This window comes from Euprymna scolopes, chromosome 7, assembly GCF_053919585.1.
Source record: "Euprymna scolopes isolate OS-2025 chromosome 7, ASM5391958v1, whole genome shotgun sequence".
Lineage (NCBI taxonomy): Eukaryota > Metazoa > Mollusca > Cephalopoda > Sepiida > Sepiolidae > Euprymna > Euprymna scolopes.
The window spans coordinates 79526205-79547751 of record NC_136488.1 but is presented as its reverse complement, the minus strand read 5'-3'; the positions used below and the strand labels follow the sequence as shown (position 1 = coordinate 79547751).

General features: G+C 36.1%; 1 protein-coding gene across 1 annotated transcript; it reads left to right on the top strand.

The window, feature by feature from the left end:
- The first annotated feature begins 18902 nt into the window (after positions 1-18902).
- Positions 18903-19724, top strand: LOC145280290 (uncharacterized). The gene has a single exon (XM_080132062.1). It carries the CDS (start codon positions 18903-18905, stop codon positions 19722-19724), a length of 822 nt encoding a protein of 273 aa, XP_079988188.1.
- The last annotated feature ends 1823 nt before the right edge of the window (positions 19725-21547 follow it).

Here is a 21547-nt window from a genome sequence, read left to right as displayed (position 1 = left end):
GAAATCAGTGAAATCGTCTGTTTTTAATCAAATCAATTGCTTGCCTGTTCTACTTACGGACATCTCCCTCGCAGTGAACCGAAAGGAAACTTAAAATGCTTCCCCGCAGTTACTTAGTCCACAATATATTTACTGTTACTTTTAAAAGATTATCTGTAAATAATAGCACCACTTAAAGTTTTAAACGCAAAAGTTAAATATCATAGTTTAATTTTGCTCTAAACGGAAATATTAATTTCAAAACGCGCTACTTTCTTATAAAATTAACAACGGTTGATTGTTGTAGGCTGGGACTTTCTGCTTGTGCAGTGATAAAACTTCTTAAATGCACTTGTGATGTAAGATTGTATAAAAGTGTTACTTTTGGTGAAAATCGGATTTTCTTCTTTAATCGGGTTTTTTGGTTATCGATTTTTTATACATATCAGATGCATTCCGATAGCAAACCTACGGAAGAACACTCCCAGACACATCAAGTGCCTTCGTGTGAAACTTAAAAATAATATTGGCCAAGCCCTTTTCTGAATCAATATGGAACCCTCGCTCTTTCTATGTTTCTTCCTCTTTTTCTCTATCTCTCTCACACATACACAAATTCTTTTTATATGATAGTGGAGATTTTCATTATAATTTACCACTTTGCTGGGGTTCTTTACCGCACATATCACATAGAATATATATATATATATATATATATATATATATATATATATATATATATATATATAGTCATTCACAGACAGAGTGTTTCGCTGTATCAGAGCTCTTCAGTGTGGCTAAACTTGCATCCACCATAAGCTCGGGATGGAAGTAACAACCATCGAGTTGATACTTTCTCTATTAATTAGGATGCTGGGATAGGCACCACTGGCAATGAGAACTTACAATGCATTATACAAACGCTGACCGCTTCTTCCACAGTTCTCCATCTGTTTATTTATAAAGAGTTTTATATATATATATATATATATATATATATATATATATATATATATATATATATATATATATATATATATATATATATATATATTTCGGAGTAACATTCCCACGTCAGTATTTTATATATTTTTCTCTTTTTCCTCGCCATGATGTTAAATTTAAGGAAAGTTTATTAAACAGTCCATGTGATGTTAACTGCGGTGTTGTTTTCAAAATGCTAGAAGAATGCGGTTAGCAGCGCGATTTGAAAATGAGAGTAGGTTTTTTTCACGTTGACTCTTCATTCGACTTTCCTTCAATTTAAAATAATGGCGAGGAAAAAGAGAAAAAAATATAAAATACTGACGAGGGGGTCTTACTCTGAAATACAGATCTTAAATATAATTGTGCGTTGTGATTTGGCTTTAAACGTATTCCATATGTATTTTATTTTTAAATGCAAATTTAAGTCAAAACTTTTAACACGGAAAAAAAAACTACTCTGATTTTCAAATCGCGCTGTCATACGCATTCGTCATTTCAAAAGCAACACCGCAGTTAATAGCACGTGGACTCTTCATTCAACTGTCCTGCAATATAACATCATGACGACGAAAAACAAAAAATATAAAATACTGAGGAGGGAGTGTTATTCCGAAATATATATTATAAAAATAAATAAGCTTTCAAATCTTATTTCAAATTTCAAATTTCAGTGAACGCTTCTAACACGGATAAAAAACTACTCTGATTATATATATATATATATATATATATATATATATATATATATATTTATATGTGTGTGTGTGTGTGTGTGTCGCAATCCCAGTTCTACAGTAGATTGTGCAAGGAATCTCTTGCATTCTTAATATAGTTATTGAGTACGTACGGGGAATGCACACACCAATGACAGAACTGTCCCTAATGACTTCGGCATCAAACATGCACATATCACAATAGAATATCACAAATTACTGGATATAAATAATGGTAATATCATAAGTACACTGACATGAGAAAACGAATGGAAATTTGCTCGGGAACGCTGAATGCAAATAGTGACCAGCTTTGGCATTCATTACCAAGGTGGGTTGTTGCTGCATACGAATGCCTGCGCGCGTAAGTGTGTGTATGTGTGCTTGTTCGTATATGCGCATACGCACAAGTTTTGATGACGCGTGGATGTAAGGCTTTTCTATTTCCAATGCTAAAAATGTCCATTAGAAGCGAGCAGTGAATGGGGCTTAATGAGTTGAGATTAGGAGCGAGGAAACGGTCTCTGTGAGTCTGTCTAAATGGCCAAGCATATGAGATGTCGTGGGTGGAATGGAGCAGGGGGCGGATTCGAAGGAAAAAATATGTTAGATCGAATGAAGAAGTAAAGACAGAATAAAAAAAAACAGAAATGCAGAAATAAATAAAAGGAATGGGAAAGAAATAAGTAAAAGAAAGATAGCAATGACCCAAGGTATAAAAAAACAAGACAATAATTGGATTGAATGAAACAAAATGGATAGGAATTAAGCATCGAATGAGCGTATAACAAAATAACAAAAGAATGAAAGAAAGGAAAATTAATGGAAGAAAAACAAAATAAACGAATAAAAGAAATAGTAAAAGCAAGAAAACAAAGAAAAAGATAAAATAAAGGAAGGGAAAGATATAGAAAGAAATGGATAAAAGTAAAAAGATATTGGAGAAAAATATATGAAAATTAATAAATAAATCGAAATAAATTAAATATGTGCCCTTAACCCAATATGTGATCTACCGGATATTCTCTAACGCAATGTGGAATCTACCGAATAGCCTCTAACTCCATATGGTCTACTGAATAGTCTCTAATCCAATATATAATCTATCGAATAGCCTCTAACACAATATGTAACCTACCGTATAGCTTCTAACCCAATATGTGGGCTATCGAATAGCCTTTAAGCTAATATGTGAGCTACCAAATAGCCTCCAACCTAATATGTGAGCTACCGAATAGTCTCTAACCCCATATGTGAGCTACCGAATAGTCTCTAACCCAATATGTGAGCTACCGAATAGTCTCTAACCCAATATGTGAGCTACCGAATAGCCTCCAACCTAATATGTGAGCTACCGAATAATCTCTATCGCAATATGTAATCTATCGGGTTGTTCTCATTCCAATATGTCATCTACCTATTAATCATAATACTAATCCTAATTAACTAACTCAAACTACTCAACTCGAACTTTATTCTTAACAGCAGCAATGGAAAGAAGTAGGTTGGTCAGACAATTTCATAGGAAGATGACGGTGTTCAAATAGCTAACAACACGGACTGGTAACCTGACTGTTCACAGTTCGTTGCACAAAAATCACTTTCACTTAGGATGCTGGTAACCTTCGCCTCCACCCTCTAATATACCCGATGTCTCGGTAGAAATAATTCTGACTCGAAAAATACCGTGGAAACCAATGCCAACAATAGAATCTTGGGAGTCATACAATATGGTGATTATGATTACTACTTTGTAGATCACATATTAAAAAAAAGTATTAATAAATAACACAAACAAAACAAAAGATAAACGACTCTTTATCTGAGAGTCCATCTTTCAAACTCCTTGGCCTAACGTTCACAGGAAACATGAGTTGGAACAATTACATTGAAGGCATTGCCAGGGCCGCTGCAAGAAAGGTGGGCTCTCTCTACCGTGCTAGAAAACTACTAACACCCGAAAGTATCCTGTACCTCTATAAGGCCACCATTCGCCCATGTATGGAGTATTGCTGCCACATCTGGGCTGGTGCATCTGCTACTAGTCTCTCGCTCCTTGACAAGGTTCAAAAGAGAGTCGCAAACCTGATAGGCCCTGAACTGGCATTTAAGCCTCTGTCCCATCGACGAAATGTTGCATCCCTCTGTCTTTTCTACAAGTATTTTAGTGGTGAATGCTCTGACGAACTGCAATCACTTGTGCCTCCACGACGTGAGCACCCTCGACAAACCCGACAGGCTGCTAAATCCCACCCCCACACTGTAGAGATCCCTAGATGTAAAAGATCTTTTTACTCCAATAGTTTCTTCCCCAGAACCGCTAGACTCTGGAATTCCATTCCAGGTCCCTGCTTTCCCAACAGTACTGACGTGCAGAAGTTCAAGTGTAACGTGAACCGACACCTTGCTGCCCAAATCCCTACATAGTACCCCAGTAGTGTTTCCCCTGATAGTAGCCCCCTACACTAAAGTGGCAATTTGCCTTGTGTGGGGTGAAAATGTAATAAAAAAAAAAATTAAAAAAAAAATGAAACACAAATAAAATTTTAAATAATTGACAAGAAATAAAAATGAATAGAAAAGTCAGTACCAATGTGTTTAGTTTGTGTTTGTCTCCGAAATCTTAGTCCTGTGACTAAATGGGCGACTAAATCAATCATTTGACCGGATTTTTATTACGTCTGAGTTTCGTTATTGGATGAGTTTGTCAGTTTGTACTTCAATGTCTATCGTTATTTTCATGGTAAGTTCTCATCTGAGCTTCAATCTATGCTGTCCCCATTACCAAACTCTCTTTCACACACACACACACACACACACACACACACACACACACACACACACACACACACACACACACACACACACACACACACACACGTGTCTTACTACAACAACCATTAACAGTTACATAAACAAAGCGTATTTCCTAGAATTGTCCGCTTCTGGAACTCTGTTCCGCTGACCTGCTTTCCAGCTGACTGCAATGTAATTGTCTTCAGCTCTAATGTAAACAAGTTCTTATAGGAACGCCCTCCTAAATAATTTATTTCTACCTCATTTCCACCACTGATTATTAATACGCTGTTGTTTCAGTTACTAGCGTATATTCGTTAACCCTTACATACTCCAGTGGCTTTCGAACCTTGATAGGGTGACTTTTCATATAAAAAATGTGGATTTTCTGTCTTCCTCTTTTTAAATACTCTTGTTTGGACATGTGCCATTTCTCTGTATGGTTAAAACGCAGTCGTCTGCGGATTAAAAAAAAATAAATAAAAAAAATAACAGAAAATAAAGATAAAGTAAATTAATCGAAATGAAAAAGTATACAGAAATTAAAACAAACAAAAGAAAGATGGCCATAAAAAAACAAGAAAGTTCTTTCTTTATCGTGAAATAAAAAGTTACCAAATTTTACGGATAATAATCAAGCATTATTTTTCTTATTTAAGAAATTCATGTTTTTTTCTTTCAATTAGATTTACTTAATTTATATACAAATATCAGATACTTATCCAGTTCAAGACCCCATATTCGACAGCTTCGCATCGGCATCTTCAGTCCGATTGCGTAAGGAACCAGGATATGCGGAAGTAATTATCCAATCAGGTGTCAGAAGGCTAGTTTCAATGAGCATGGAATTTATTAATTTATTAAATCAAGAAAAGATTTCTTAAACTGAAAATTGCTTTCAACACACTATGCCAACGTGAACTCAGTGTGCTAAGAATTACTTTCTAAATAAAAAAAATAATTCTTAACATGAAGAATTTTTCATATAAATGATTTTGAATTCATCGTCTGGTAATCCTCGCTTCGGCATCTTCCGGCTGCTTCTGTAACATACCGGAAGATACTGAAGTGAAGTTTACGGATATTGGGTCGTACACTGGAAGAGTATTATATATCAAGAAACACAAGAGCTTAAATGATAGACAGAACTGAATTGAAAAGTTAAATTTCTTAAATTAAAATTAAAAAATACTGACTTGCTTTAATAAAATTTACAGGCACTGCTATTTCGAAAAAAAAATCTAGAAATTTGATTTTAACTAACGTATTTACCAGTAAAGGTTATCCAAAGATGCATCAAATTATCTTTCTGTATAAAAGCCAAATGCATCCTAAAATGGAATACTGTTGCCACATATGGACAGGAGCTGCTCGGCGCGCTCTATCTTGCCTTGATAGAGTTTAATACCGGCTTAGAAATCTAGTAGGGGATGCCCCTTTTCTTTTACCCACAAACTCTTCCCCATAGAAAGAATGTTATGAGCCTGTCTCTGCTCTATCGTTATTTTCATAGCAAGTGCTCGTCTGAGTTCTAATCTATGATCCCCCGTGCGAAACTTTCACAAAGAACACAGACTAGCTACAACCACAATCAACAATTTCTCCCTCCCTATATGTGCCTAATTCTAAACACATATTCCATGAACAAAGCTGCTTTCCTAGAACTGTCCGCATGTAGAACACTGCTCTATTGATCTGTTTTCCAGCTGATTACAATATGGTAGCCTACAAGTTTAATGTAAACAAGTTCTTGTTGAGCCGTCCCTATAAATAATCCAAATTCTACCCAATCTCCACCATTAACGACTACTAACCGACGATCTTACATTCATTAACCCTTATCCTCGACTGGTCTTTAGGCCTTGATACCTGCTGACTACCTTGTTAAAAAGTAAAATAAATAAATGAGGTCGTATAAGATCTGAAAAGACGTCAACTTAAAATCTGTAACATATTTTTTATTGTGTTTTTTGTTTCATCTTTGCAAGTTCCCGTGGCCTAGTGAATAAAGTACTTGGTGAAATTCATTTGCAAGTTACACCTTCTGGTTCAATCTTCAGTGCGGATGATTATTAAGTACTTCTATCCAATCGTGGCTGACGGAATCAGAGAAAAATTTTAAGTCTTCGCTAAAACTTAAAATATTACTTTTGTGTACTTTCAATGCAACTATTTTGTAAAATAAGTATTCAGTTTACATAAATAGAATTATTATCCGTCTGTCCGTCCCGCAATCAGAATGTTTTCAAAGTAATAAATATTAGGTTGGTGCAAAAATAATGTTGTTTTTTTTATGTATATCTTATAAAGGACGATATCATTTTTTGCACCAACCTAATACATAGTGGAATTTGTATCATGTTGAAATATCAGAGATTCTTACTAATTTTAGAAATTTGAATTGCATTAATAGGAAGTAATATTTTCACAACAGATAAAGCGGAGATTATGGTCGAAAATCGAGATTCTAACAACTGAGCTATTTGAACTGTATTATAAACAGAGCTTAATACATTATTTAAAAATAATTATATTTTTAGTGTGATTCCATTAATTTATAATTTATGTCATGTTTCAAAACATAAATTCAAGCATAAGTGATAATCACTACTATTATATAAAAGGAACTTTGTCTGCGTGTGTGAGTTTGTTCTCTATGGACCTGGAAACAGATGGGCCGATTTTATGAAACCTCACACGAAGGTACCTAATGTGTCTGGGTATGTTCTTACGTAGGTTGTGAATCGGAATGCGTCTGATAAGTATCGAAAATCGACAACCGAAAAAATCCGATTAAAAGTGGAAGTCCGATTTTGGCTAACGTTAACACTTCTATACAACCTTACATCACAAGTGCATTTGAGAATTTTCATCACCACACAAGTAGAAAGACCCAGCCTATAAAATCAACCGTAGCATTTTTTTTTTATAAGACGGGGGCGCGTTCGAAATAAATGTTTCGTTTTAGAACAAAGTTACACCATGATATTTGACTTTTGTTTACAGATAATTTTATGAAATTTACAATGCAATATAGACTACAATGTCTTGTGGACTAAGTCACCGCAGGGAAGCATATGAAGCTTTCTCCCTGCACACTGCGCTTGCTTCTCAACTAGACCAGCAATCAATCGATTTGATTAAAAATTAAGTGATATGACCGATTTCGATTACAATAAAAGTATGCGAGGGTGGCGAATTTGTTGATCCTCATTCAATTCTTACCAAGGTAGGGTCTCCCTGCTAGTAAAAAAATAAATGCATGGTAAACATTATTAATAGCGTTGGAAATGTTTTAATAGTTCAAAACAATTTATTCTGCTTTAACTATATATTGGCGTTAAGAATTAATATTTAACTTAACCCTTTGCTATGGTCTATAATTCGGGTTTGTATGGACCAGTAATTCTAGTGCCATAAAATTAGAATATTTACTGTACTTACCCAGCATTCTGTTTGAAGAATGAACAAAATATTTTCAACCAATGCAAACACCTACGACATTTATGCACTGTTCGCAAAAGATGGCCTTTCTTGTGAATAATTCACAATTTAAAAAAACTGTCGATTGTTGTGAAATGCAAAGGTAAAAATCTAGAATATTAAAAAATGTCCACTAAAAATCTTATCATGCTGAGTTTGAGAAAATGCGAAGTGATTGGCATTTTTCGAACTAATTATATATTTATATGAAAAAAAAAGAAAAAATTTGACAGACATTTCTTTTTTAAATATTGCATTCTCACTAGGTCGCAAACAAAATGTTTAGAGATAAAAGCAGTCTCCTCTCGCTTTCAAACTGAATTGCATTTCTTACTATTTGCACCAGTAAGTTGCTTTCAGGAAGGCACAGTGTATTTCTAAATAGCATAGGGTCTGAAGATTTTTGGATCCCATTATCCACCCTATCTCTTCTTCTTCTTCTTCTTCTTCTTCTTCTTCTTCTTCTTCTCTCTCTCTCTATATATATATATATGTATATATATATATATATATATATATATATATATATATATATATGTAAATTAGTATGTTTTTTATATCTACGGACACTAGTGTTTCATGATTTTGCAATTATCTGTCCAGCATATGATGCTTGATGCTGGTTGAAGGATTCAAACCCCGCCGCAAGCCATATTTGACTGAATTCGCAAGGAACGTTACCCCTAAGCCACCGTTAAGCGTCACGAAAATCGATGGATATTTAACATTTACACAGTCAAATAGATGAATAATGTTATGAAGACAATCTATAGTATCTATTTTCCAGACAGTGCTCTACTTTTAAGAACTTACTTCGTAAAAGGGTAAAATAATTATAAATTGTAAATAATTATTTCTTATACCTACAGACACTAGTGTTTTATACTTTTGTGATCAGTTCAAGAAAGTGACGATTGCTGTGTTAGTCGAAGGATTCGAACTCCGCCATAAATCCACTTCTGACTTCATTGTCAAGGAGCGTAATATATATATATATATATATATATATATATATATATATATATATAATATAATATAATATAAAGCTGAACGTGTGTGTGTGTCTGGTCACAAAGAGGCTCCTATATGGCTGACTATTATAGACAACTCATCACATATAATGATAGAAGATGTATCAAGACACAGGAATGAGTATGTTTGATCTGGCATAATGAATGATTTATAAAAATTGTGGGGTCTGCGTACGCGCCTGGTCAACAAAGTATTGAAATAAGACAATTAAAAAAAATTACAATTGTTTTTGATATAGATGTACATAAGAATACTTTGGTATTATGTTTTAACTTAAATGGGCATGGTATAATAAAATTGTGGTGTCTGCGTTCGCACCTGGCCTCCATAGAATGGAAATAGGCACAAACTTTAATAAAGACTTTTCATATCTATCTGCGTAAGTATACTTTGATAATTATGTTTCAGTTTGAAGAAATACGGTATAATAAAATTATTGGGTGTTCGTTGGAAATATGTCACAAAGTTTAACAATGTTTTTTAATATAGATCCACAGAATATTGTGATAATATTTTCAGTGTGAACAGGTATGGTATAATAAATTATGGGGTTTATCTATTTTATTTTTACTTTAATCATATATTGCTTTGGTTTTGATACCCCCAAATTCGAAACTATCTCTTTACAACCCTTCCTTTTCATAAGCTATCATATTTTCATAAATCAGAGTCCATTTTCTGTAGGCTGTTTTGAACCTAGTCAACGACGGGTACTTTTGCTAGTATATATATATATATATATATATATATATATATATCAATATGACATGTTTGGGTCGAATAAAAGTAAAAATAATATATATATATATATATATATATTATTTTTACTTTTATTCGACCCAAACATGTCATATTGATACTGAAATTTGAGACGCTACATTTTTACATAGGAATCACCATTTATCAAGGCTCAGAGGCCACTTGAGGATAAGGGTTAAAAAGTGTACAATATCAGAATCATAGTAATCTTTAGTAGTGGAAATTCGGTAGATTTGTTAAATTAAGTGGAACAGTTCATCAAGAACTTGTTTACATTGGACTGCAAGACGGCCATATCGTAGTCAGCTGGAAGACGGTATCACATGCGTGCAGTTCTAAGAAAGAAACTTGTTCATGGAATCTACGTTTATGTTTTGGTACAGATAAAGAGAAGGGTAAATTATTGATAGTGTTTTCAGCTAGACGAGTGTTTCTCGTGAAAGTTTGGCGAGGGGGGACCATAGATTGGAGCTCAGACTAGCCCTATCCTTAACAATAATAATAAAGCAGAGACGGGCTCGCAACATCTCTTCTTTGAAAAAGAGGTTGTAGGGACGAGAAAAGGACATCCCCTACTAGAAACAGAGAGTACTTCGTCGTTTACGGTTTTTATGTGCTATCATAGATGGTAGTGTCGTCAGCGTAAATGTCTACGAATGATGTAAGGATGTAATTTGGAAGATCATTAATGTAAATCAGGAAGAGAGTTGGACCCAGGATGGACCCCTGAGGGACTCCAGCATTAACACTGAGAGCTCCTGATTTTTGCCCATCAACCACTACTCTTATGACCCTATGAGAAAGAAATGATTTAATAACTGATAAGACATTACCAGCTATACCGTATCTGGAGATCTTGTGAAGTAGACCTTTATGCTATACCTTATCAAAGGCTTTTGATATGTCAAGAGCAATTGCCCTAGAAAGGAAGCCTCCGTCGAGAGATTCGCTAATCCCATGAGATATAACTGTAAGCAGATCTGCTGTAGATCTAGCAGAAGGGAAACCATATTGCATGTCATTAAGAAGGTTATTTTTGCTGAGATGGTTGACTACTTCTTTATTTAACACAGATTCCAGCAACTTACTCATGACGCAAAGGAGACTTATTGGCCTGTACTGAGAGGGAATTCTTAAATACAGGGCATACTGAAAGATTTTCCAGAGTGTTGGGAAGCATTTATCCTTAAGACAAGGCTAAATAGTTTTGTAAGTATGGGCGCTAATTCTGGTTGAAGCTTTTGGGGCACTATAATTGGAATGCCATCAGGGCCAGTTTTTTTACAGGAATCAAGGTTTTTGATCAGCTTGTCAACATCAAGTACAGATATTTGTATGTCGCATTGCGTATTTTCTGATACACAAGGAAATACTGGGGTTTGGCGGTATTGAGTTAACATCACGTGAAGACGGTGCACTATTCTTCGTAAAAGTCAGTATAGGTGTTCCATACCGAAATCTTATTTGAGCTATCGAATATTTAGTCAAGGTTTACTTGTAAGGAGGTGTATCCTCATGCCAGTTTGTCCCTTACCTTTTAAACACTGAGTAAGTATAAAAGTTGGGAACACAATGGTCCTTTTCCCTAATTGACAATTTAAATATGTTATACTATAACTTGTCTATTGGTGTACTGGACCTCAGGACAAGAATTCCTCTAGTCTGGTAGATTATCCAGCTTCATATTATAACTTGAGGTTACATCACTTGGAGAAGGTGCACTATTCTTTGTATGGTATCCATATTGAGGAGATCTTATTTTGGTTACGAATACTGTTTTTTTATAATATTTAGTCAGGGGTACTTGTAGGAAAAGTATCCCGATTGAAAAACCTCTGTACAGAGAGACCTTAGACACCCGAGGACAATATCTAATAGGCATACAATTTCCTTCCAGTAGGTATTCAAATTCTTTCCAGTATGCGGTTAGTTCTCTCTGATTTTTCACTTTTTTATTACCTTATTTTTGGGTTATAAATTGAGTATGGAGCAGCCAAACAAGCTGCCAACATTAACCGGCTTTTTATTGATTCCAGCCGAAAACTCTTTTCATGATTCTCGTTGTCCCCTTTAAGTGCAATTGTCCGGATCCTTCTTGCACTTGGTTCACAATGAAAACTAGCTAGATAGATCTTACATTTCTTATTCGTAAGCGCTGTGGCAACTATACTCACTGGGATGATTCATATCTCCATAAGATTCCAGTTTCTCTTCATATCATATTTGAGACCTTGATATTAGGCCCGTTTCTCCATTTCAGCTCTGTTCAGAACTCTATCATTAGGGACACTCATTTCAACCAAGGTTGCCTCTCTCTGTGTCGTATTCCATATTTAGTATAGATGCATACATACTTATTGTAATGAAATAGCATTTTTATTAATTTTTTTATATTACAGGATTTTAGTTTCTATTTCACCAAATAGCTAATGAGAAGATGGTAACAAGTTATTGTCATTTTAATATGCTAGTTGATGGGGAGACGCCCAGAGGGAAGTTTGCCTTTTAGAGTGACGTTGGCACCAATAACTTCAAAACAGGAACAATGATCTTAATGGGCGTAATATTCGTAAATAGAACTTTGTACGTTTCCCAAATAAACACACACACACACACACACACACACACACACACACACACACACACACACACACACACACACACACACGCACGCACACACACACGCACACACACACAAAACTTAAAATAACATCGATTTTCTCCTTCCTTTTTTTTAAGCTCGTTTCACTCTTTGGTCTCCATAAATTCTCTGCTTTTATTCTTCATTGTAATACAACGTCATATTCTACACTGCGTGTCAAATTATTAACGAGATGCCATTTTTTTTTACCAGTTTCAGAAACTTACTGGTAGTTTCGTATAAAAAGCTTCGGAAACGTTGGCAATGCTGAACTGCGCGTACTATGAAATTTTCGTACTGTTCCGTGCAATGTAAACAACTTACCATCGTAATTGCTGAATCCGCGGTATTTGAGATGTGTCAAATTATTAACAAGGCAGTTTGTTTCGTCAATGAAATGGGTCGTAAAGGTGGTTTGAGTAGTTCTGAAGAGTACTATTACCGAACAGCTAACAAAAGGTAAAACTACCCTCGAAATATCGAAAATGATAGCAAGGTACCATCAAACTGTGAAGGAGTTTTGTTAAGGACGCTACAAAGGTACGTAAGAGAGCCGATAAAGGTAAATCTAGAGTTGTTTCACGCCGTTCACTATTCCGAATTAAAGGTAAAGTTGTTAAGAACCCTGGGAAGACAAGTCCAGAATTCTTTGGCCAAGCCGGACTGAAGAATGCCCCACAAAGTACTCGATGTCGCCTTCTGAAAGAAGTAGTAAAGTCTGTTAAGTCTGTGACAAAGCCTTTATTAAAGCAACATACCATACAAAACGGATTGAAATGGGCAGAGGATAACATGAAAACGGATTTTTCCAAAGTTTTGTTCACGGATGAAGTGCGTGTCACTCTTGATGGCCTAGATAGATGGAGCAAGGGATGAGTCTTAAATGAACGACATCGTCATCAGCGTTTAAGGAGCCAACAAGGTGGTGAAGGGATAATGATTAGGACAGGGATTATCAGAGGTACTTTAGTTGGCCCATGGAGAGTCCCAAAAGGTGTAAAAATGACGTCAGATGCTTACATAGCTTTTCTGAAGGAGCACTTTGAACCATGATTGAAAATGCAGGATAATGCTCCCTCGCATGTAGTAAACAAAAGCAAACAGGATTTGCAACAACTGGGGTTCTCTGGACTACGTAAGATGGAGTAGCCTGCGAATTCACTAAATTTGAACCCAATTGAGAACCTTTGGCGTATCATGAAGCGACACCTCTATGTAAGTGGACGCCAATTTAAGAGCAAAGATGAGTTGTGGGATGCTCTCCACGAAGTATCGCGAGGAATAACTGTTGACGACATCACAAATTTGACTAATTCTGTGGACCAACGTCTTTTACAAGTCATTCATTAAAAAGGATCGCATATCCCCTACCATTTATGTCAACGTAGAAAATTCTATGTTAGTTATTGTGTTCTAAGCATTTTTCCTAGTTCATTTTATGTTTGAAAATTATTTCAATAAACAAGTTATGCATATATTGTGTTTTTTTCTCAACCTCGTTAATAACTTGACACACTGAAATCAACAGATATTTATATCTTCTGCCATAGTTCCGCTAATACTGCTTTAAATACTTTTATTTTCTGACTGGAGTAGCTGAATAGTATCGTAAGCACTTTCTCAAAGTTTCATGGATTTTTATTCACGCGTTCCTAAATATTAAAAATATGTAAACTCGTTAATAATTTGATACGCAGTGTAATAGCATTTTCCAAAATAACTAACTGCAGGTTTATGGAACTTTCTTCCTATTGGCTATTTTTCCTTTTGCTTATAACCTTGCTTCGTTCAATATTAAGATCAATAAGAATTTCCTGTATCTGCAGCAATCGTCTTTTATTTTCGTTAGCTACCGTTATATCAGGTGGCTTCGCACCTTTCCTGAAACGATTTCCATTAAAATAATAATCACCTTAAGCAATGCATTCACTCAAGACGTAATTAAATATTTCAACCAAAGCGTTACGGAATGGACATATGATGGTCAGTGTTTGCCTCTTTTTCACCATTATCTCATTAACTTTTTGTGATTAATTCTATCTAGTTGAGCTATTTGTCTTCGCTGGGTACTAACAAGAATAGCTACATCCTTTAATCCTATTAACAAATATTTACTAACTTGTGTATGAAACGGTATCTTTCAAACGGTTGTTGATTGTCTGTTAGTCATTCATAAGCTCCAAAACTACTCGACAGAATTGCATTACAATTAAAATGAAGCGCCTTTATGAATGCGAATTTTTATATGTAGTGTTATTAGATTAATATGGACCTATTTTGGTGTTTTATCATTATGTTGTTAAACCTTTTCACATCCAACGAGGTGTATCGCCACTTCCAGGTGAGTGTCTACTATTTGGGATCAAATATACAAGGGAGAATGTGGGGAGTTGAGCAGCAACATTTAATCTTATTTATGTCAGTGCAGTCAGAGAAGCAAGAACTGGGAGGGGAATTCCACAGTCTAGCAGTTCGAGAGAAGAAACTATTAGAATAGACAGCTTTGCGGCATCTTGGAAACGCAGCATTTAAGGGGCGAGATTTGGCTGTTTCTCAAGTTAAGGGGCGACACGATTACTATGCTTTTATCAGAACATAGTCCACAAAAGTACCTGTAAAACAGACACAGGGATGCAACATTGCAGATTTTGGACAGGAGTTAGAGCTTAGTCTATTAGATTGGCGACTCACTTTTGGGAACCTTGTCTAAAATAAGAGACTAGTGGTATATGCACAAGACAAATGCAGCAACATGCATAAGAGAATGATGGCTTTGTAGAAATACAGATTACTGTCAGGTGTAAGATGTTTTCTAGCACGGTAGAGATCACACCTTCTTTGCAGCAGCCTTGGCAATGTCCGCAATGTATTTGTTCCAATTCATCTTAATCAGATGGGGTTGATTGCTCGGCTCTCAGAGAGGGTTTTATTATGCATAGCAAACGATGGCGGAGAAGGTTTCTTGTGCTTGTTAAAAGGAAAGAAGTTTAGTATAAATAGTATTAAATGTTACCGCCCGTTTACATCATCATTCCACTACCTACTTAAGTTTGTTTTCTAAGGTTACTATTATTGCCTTGGATATGTATGCATGTCTATTATAGAGCGCAATCTCATCAGCAAACATACCCACAATTCGCACACAATTTTATCGGTGGGATCGTAAATTAAACAAAACCTGCAATTATCGGTCCATGGTATTTATTTAGTTATAATCGGTCATTGATTCTTTTATTAAGTTTAGCGAAAAAAATTACCGATGTAACTATATGAAGAAAATTACCGATGTAACTATATGAAGAAAATTACCGATGTAACTATATGAAGAAAATTAAGGTTTTACAAAAATAATCTATTTGTCCAGTCGAGTTATTTCATAGAAGTTTCGCATTTGAAAAATTTGTCAGAGATAGTTACGTCAGCTGATAATCTTTATTACAATTGAGCGTTGTTTGTCTGCTGGACTGATCATATATTATGTAAGTGGCATTACGTGAACTGCTGCTACGATCTCCTATCCCTACCGTTCGCCTCATTCGCCTTTTCTCTTACGATCTAAATGTTTCTGTGTGCTACAAGTTAGCAAAATTATCATGATTTAGTATTGTATATAATAATAATAATAATAATAATAATAATAATAATAATAATAATAATAATAATCTATTCTAATGCAACCAAATGCACTCTAATGATAAAATCGACGAAAAAATACTAAAAAAAAATCTGGTATATAAACACATATTTACCCATAGAAAAAAAATCCCTTTAAACTGCTATTTTTTATTTACTAGCCTAAGTGTCAGGCGTTGCCCGGGTGTTTGTTGAGCAATAAATAAATAAATAAATAAAATAAAAATAAAACAAAACAAAGAGTGGTAGTAGGCAGACAGGTTCGAACCCATACCACGAAAGGGGAAAAGAAGGTGAAATAAAGAAGATAGTGAATTCAATTTGATAATTAACTGACTAATCTAGAAGGACTAGAAAAAGAAAAGAGTCCTGAGGAAGTGCTTTCTCGTTTCAAGAGGGATATTGAGGAATGGATGGAAGAGCTGGAAGTCGTCTCATTTGGTATGGAGGAGATTTATGCTAAAGAAGGAGATATAGAGACCCTGGTCAGTTTAAGTACTGCCTCCTTTCGCTTTAAATGCGATGTCAGACGAAGGCTAAGTTTACTGCGAAAGACTGAGCAAGGCGAGACCCCAGCGGTCACCTCGTTGGATGGATATATTGACTCGATTCCTAATCAAGAGAACCCGTGACCCCTGATAATAAGAGATCTCCACCTTTAAAATTGGCAGCCCAATCATCATTTTCGGTGGAGCCATTTAAAATAAAGTTGAAGGGATCTCACTTAAACGAAAAAGACTTTAAAAAAGACAAAAGGAGTTTTAAGGACTTTTTGGTAAAATTTGAAAATTGTGCCAGGTCAATTACATCGGGCACGGAAAAACTGTATTTTTAAGATGTTCATTAGAAGGCAGAGCTCTCCAACTAATAGATCACTTTTCTCCCTCTGAAGAAAGTTACATGATGGTCATGAAACTTTTAAAGGACCAATATGTGGACGCGGAAGAATTAAGAGGCGAGATTATACAGGGAATACTGGACTTTCAGGTTGATAATCCTGGGAATCTGGAGGAATTGAAAAATTTTATTGTGAAGACCCAGGCTGATATATGGGAATTAAGGGCTTCATACAATTGCGATTTGTATGATAATAGGTTGGCCGGAGCAATTATAATATCGCAAGTGTTGTTTGCGAAGATCCCACCAGCAATAAAAGTAGAACTTCTGCGAATTTCTGGCAGTTACTACCCTCATTGTCTGTGCTGTTGAAGGAGATCCCGAGAATAGTAAAACAAGTGCTTGTTGCAAGAACACATGCTAAGGTGACAGTGAAACCTAGGCCGCAACCTAAGTTTAAGACACCAACTGAATCCTCATCTCTCGAGACCTTCAACACAAAACTGATAACAGAGACCAAATGTGATTTTTGTAAATCGAGTGAACATAATTATACAACCCATGAGGCCAGAATAAGCAGGTGTCGAGAGCTACGCCTCTGCTTTTGTTGTGTTAAAAAATCCCACTTATAAAATATGTGTCCATTGAAAACATCTAGAAAAGTTTGTTGTCTTCGTTGTAAATCTAAGGAACACGTGACTTCACTGTGTTCTTCTGTTACTAGTAATATGCATCTTGATACATGCCTACGTACTAAAGACTGTGATAACGCTTTCATGTTTTCTATAATTGGAATTATTGTAAAAAAAGGGGATAAGGAAGTAAACGTTAACTGCTTGTTAGACACCGGCAGTCAGCGGACTTACCTGGACTATTCAATTAAAAAAAACAAAACTGAATTGCCTCTACTTAGCAAAGGATAGAACTATTGATATGAAAACCTTTTTAGGCACAAGTCCTAAAATGTTTAAAGAAATCTTTTTGAATTTAAATTTGTTCACTGGCAAAACCCATACCCTTCCAATTCTTGCGACAAAATTAAATTTGTCTTATAATCTGGAAAGCCTCCCCCCCAGATGCTTAGGAATCTGAAGAATCGTAGACTGGCCGCTCATTTTTATGACAAAAATACTTTATTGACTATAGATGGGTTGCTAGGGATTGACACAATCCAGTACCTAGAACCCCTAAAGGTGATTCTTTGTATGTATGGAGCTGCTTTTGAAACACAAAAAGGATTGATCCCCTTCGGAAATGTTAACCCTTTTCTCTTTGAACGCCAGATCAAGAAACGAAAAGAAACAAATGTAAATTATGCAGAAGTTTTGGCTAGAACGCCACATCTTAAGACTTCCAGAATCAATTATGTAATTCACCCAGAGGAATGTTACCCATACCCCCTAAATAATTGGTTTAAAGACAGTAACGTTGAGCGAGGGTTGGAGAATATGCTTAATCTCGAATCAATTGGATAACCTACTGACGAAAAGCTCTCCACCTTGGATGAAGAGAAGATGAAACAGTTTAAAGATTCCATCACATTTAAAGATGGTTTATATCATGTGCGTCTTCAGTGGTATGAGGACAAATTGAAATCTGTTCCTTCTAATTATAGTGCATATTTACGGATTCTGGATAAAGTAACAAAGGATCTTGAGAAGAAAAAATTGTATCACCAATACCTTTAAGTTTTTCAACAGCAAGAAGACGAAGGTATTATTGAAGAAATAATTGCACCCCTTAAAAATTTTAAAAACTATACATGAATTCCCCGTAGACCTGCGTTAAAATTAACTGACCAGACAACTACAAAGATAAGACAAGTTTTGAATTGTTCTTATAAGCAAAAGGGTTCTGTGTCATTAAACGAAGCAGCATATCCAGGCGTAAATTTGATGACTGATATGCTAGAACTGATAATCCGTTTCAGAACGAAAAAATATGTCTTGTTGGCCGACATCAGAACCGAAAAAGATCGGAATCGATTTTGTTTCTTTTTAAAGAAAGGTGAAAACTTGCATTGCTACCGCTACAAAACCATAATGTTTGGTTTCAATGCAAGCCCTTTTATTTTGAATTATGTGTTAAAGTTCCATGCTAACAAATTTCCTTTGGATGAGTGTTCAGAAACATTGAAGTCTAATTTTTATGTTGATAACCTAGTTAAAACTGGGAATAACCCTAAAATCCTATCTGCCTTGTATACCTCTGTGAGAGAGCGTCTACACGAAGGAAATTTTGACTTGCAATCGTGTAATTCTGACTGTGTAGTGCTCAAGAATAAAATGGAGGCTGATGGAACCTTATCAGCATTCGATTCTGGTTGTGAAAAAGTCTTGGGTTATCTATACGACCCTGTACAAGATTCCATAAGGGTCCCACGACCCTCATGCGACGCGGAAGCATCAACCAAGAGAAAAATATTGTCCGAGACCTCAAAGGTATTTGATCCTTTGTCCCTTTATTTACCTGTAACAGTGCGAGGTCGTTTATTTATGAGAGAACTTTGGAAACTAAAGCTGAATTGGGATGATCCTGTTCCTCAAATCATGTGTTCTGTTTGGAAAACACTGGCAAGTGACCTGTCAGCAATTGACTCTGTATCCTTTTCGATGAGAGTTTTAGATGAAGGAAAGGACACAAAATTATTTCTCTTTTGTGATGCGGCTAAATATGCATATGGGTTTACAGTGTATGCAGTACAGGACGGAAAATACTCCTTGGTATTTGCAAAGGCAAAAATGGCTCCTCTACAAGGAAGATCCCTCCCAACGTTGGAACTTTTATCTGTGTTTTTGGCTGTGAAATGTTTCCCGTTTATTAAACAGTCCCTAAAGGACATTACTGTAAAAATATTTATGTGATTACAGATGCCCAGGTAGTTCTGTGTTGGGTTCTTGCTGATTTTGTCCAAACAAAAATATATTTGTAAGACATATACCATTCACTGGACAAAGCGGGTGAGGGCAGAGCGGTAGCTCTAGATATATCTAAGGCTTTTGACAGGGTATGGCATGAGGGTCTCCTCAAGAAAATTAGATCATACGGTATCACTGGTAGAATACTTAACATAATTAAATCCTTCTTAGATAAGAGAAAAATCCAGGTTGTCTTCGACGGTCGTACATCTAAACAATATGATATAAATGCGGGAGTGCCCCAGGGTTCTATCCTTGGACCTCTACTGTTCCTGATATTCATAAATTACCTCCCCGACAAAATTGCCTCTGAGATGGGTATATATGCTGATACACCACACTCTATAACAGGCACGACAGGAAAACAAATGAACACATATCTAAAGAAATGGCAGAAACACTAGAGGATGACCTCCAATCTGTAGTGGAATGGGGACAAAAATGGATGGTCATGTTCACTGCCGCCAAGACCAAACTAGTTTCATTCAATAATTACAAGAAACCTTCTCTACCACCTATACCAATGACCAACGACTCTTTATTCGAGAGTACGTCTTTCAAGCTCCTTGGCCTAACGTTCACAGGAAACATGAGTTGGAACAATTACATCGAGGGCATTGCCAGGGCCGCTGCGAGGAAGGTGAGCTCTCTCTACCGTACTAGAAATCTACTAACACCCGAAAGTATCCTGTACATCTATAAGGCAACCATTCGCCCATGTATGGAGTATTGCTGTCATATTTGGGCTGGTGCATCTGCTACTAGTCTCTCGCTCCTTGGCGAGGTTCAAAAGAGAGTCGCAAATCTAATAGGCCCTGAACTGGCATTTAAGCTTCAGCCTCTATCCCATCGACGAAACATTGCATCCCTCTGCCTGTTCTACAAGTATTTTAATGGTGAATGCTCTAACGAACTGCAAGCACTTGTGCCCCCACGACGTGAACACCCTCGACAGACCCGACAGGCTGCAAAATCCCACTCCCACACTGTAGAGATCCCTAGATGTAAAATATCTTTCTACTCCAGTAGTTTCTTCCCCAGAACCGCTAGACTTTGGAATTCTATTCCAGGTCCCTATTTCCAAAACTGTACTGACGTGCAGAAGTTCAAGTGCAACGTGAACAGACATCTTGCTGCCCAAATCCCTACATAGTGCCCCAGTAGTTGTTGCCCCTGATAGTAGCCCCCTACACCAAAGTGGCAATGTGCCTTGTTTGGGGTGAAATGTAATAAAAAAATGGATTACAGGACATACTCAAATGACGGAGAAAATTAAAACTGATCTTGATATAAAAGTGAATTTTAGGTATGTTCCCACTGCTAACAATCCGGCTGATTTCTTCACCAGAGGCCTAACTATTAACAGATTTAAAGAAAACCTTCCTCTTTGGTATGAGGGGCCTGAATGGATAAGGCAGGAAGAATCCTCCTGGCACCATGATCAATTGGGTTGCCTTTCTAAGGCTCAGATTGGGCGGATTTGTCCCTCGGTGAATTATGTAACAGGGAATAAAGCCGGAGAGATTTTCCAGCCTTAGTAAATTGATTAGTGTAACTTCATTGATCTTTGAGTTTGTTAACAGATTTAAAAAGCGAGTGATGGATCCCAAGTTACAAGCAAATACCTGCCTGATTAAACAATGCAGAAACAATCTTTTTCAGCAGAGCTAGACTTTTTATTAAATCCTGAGGGAAATAACGTGCCCAACTTGGTAAAGGATCTGAACCTCTTTCTGGACCCCAAAGGCATTGTAAGATCTAGGGGAAGA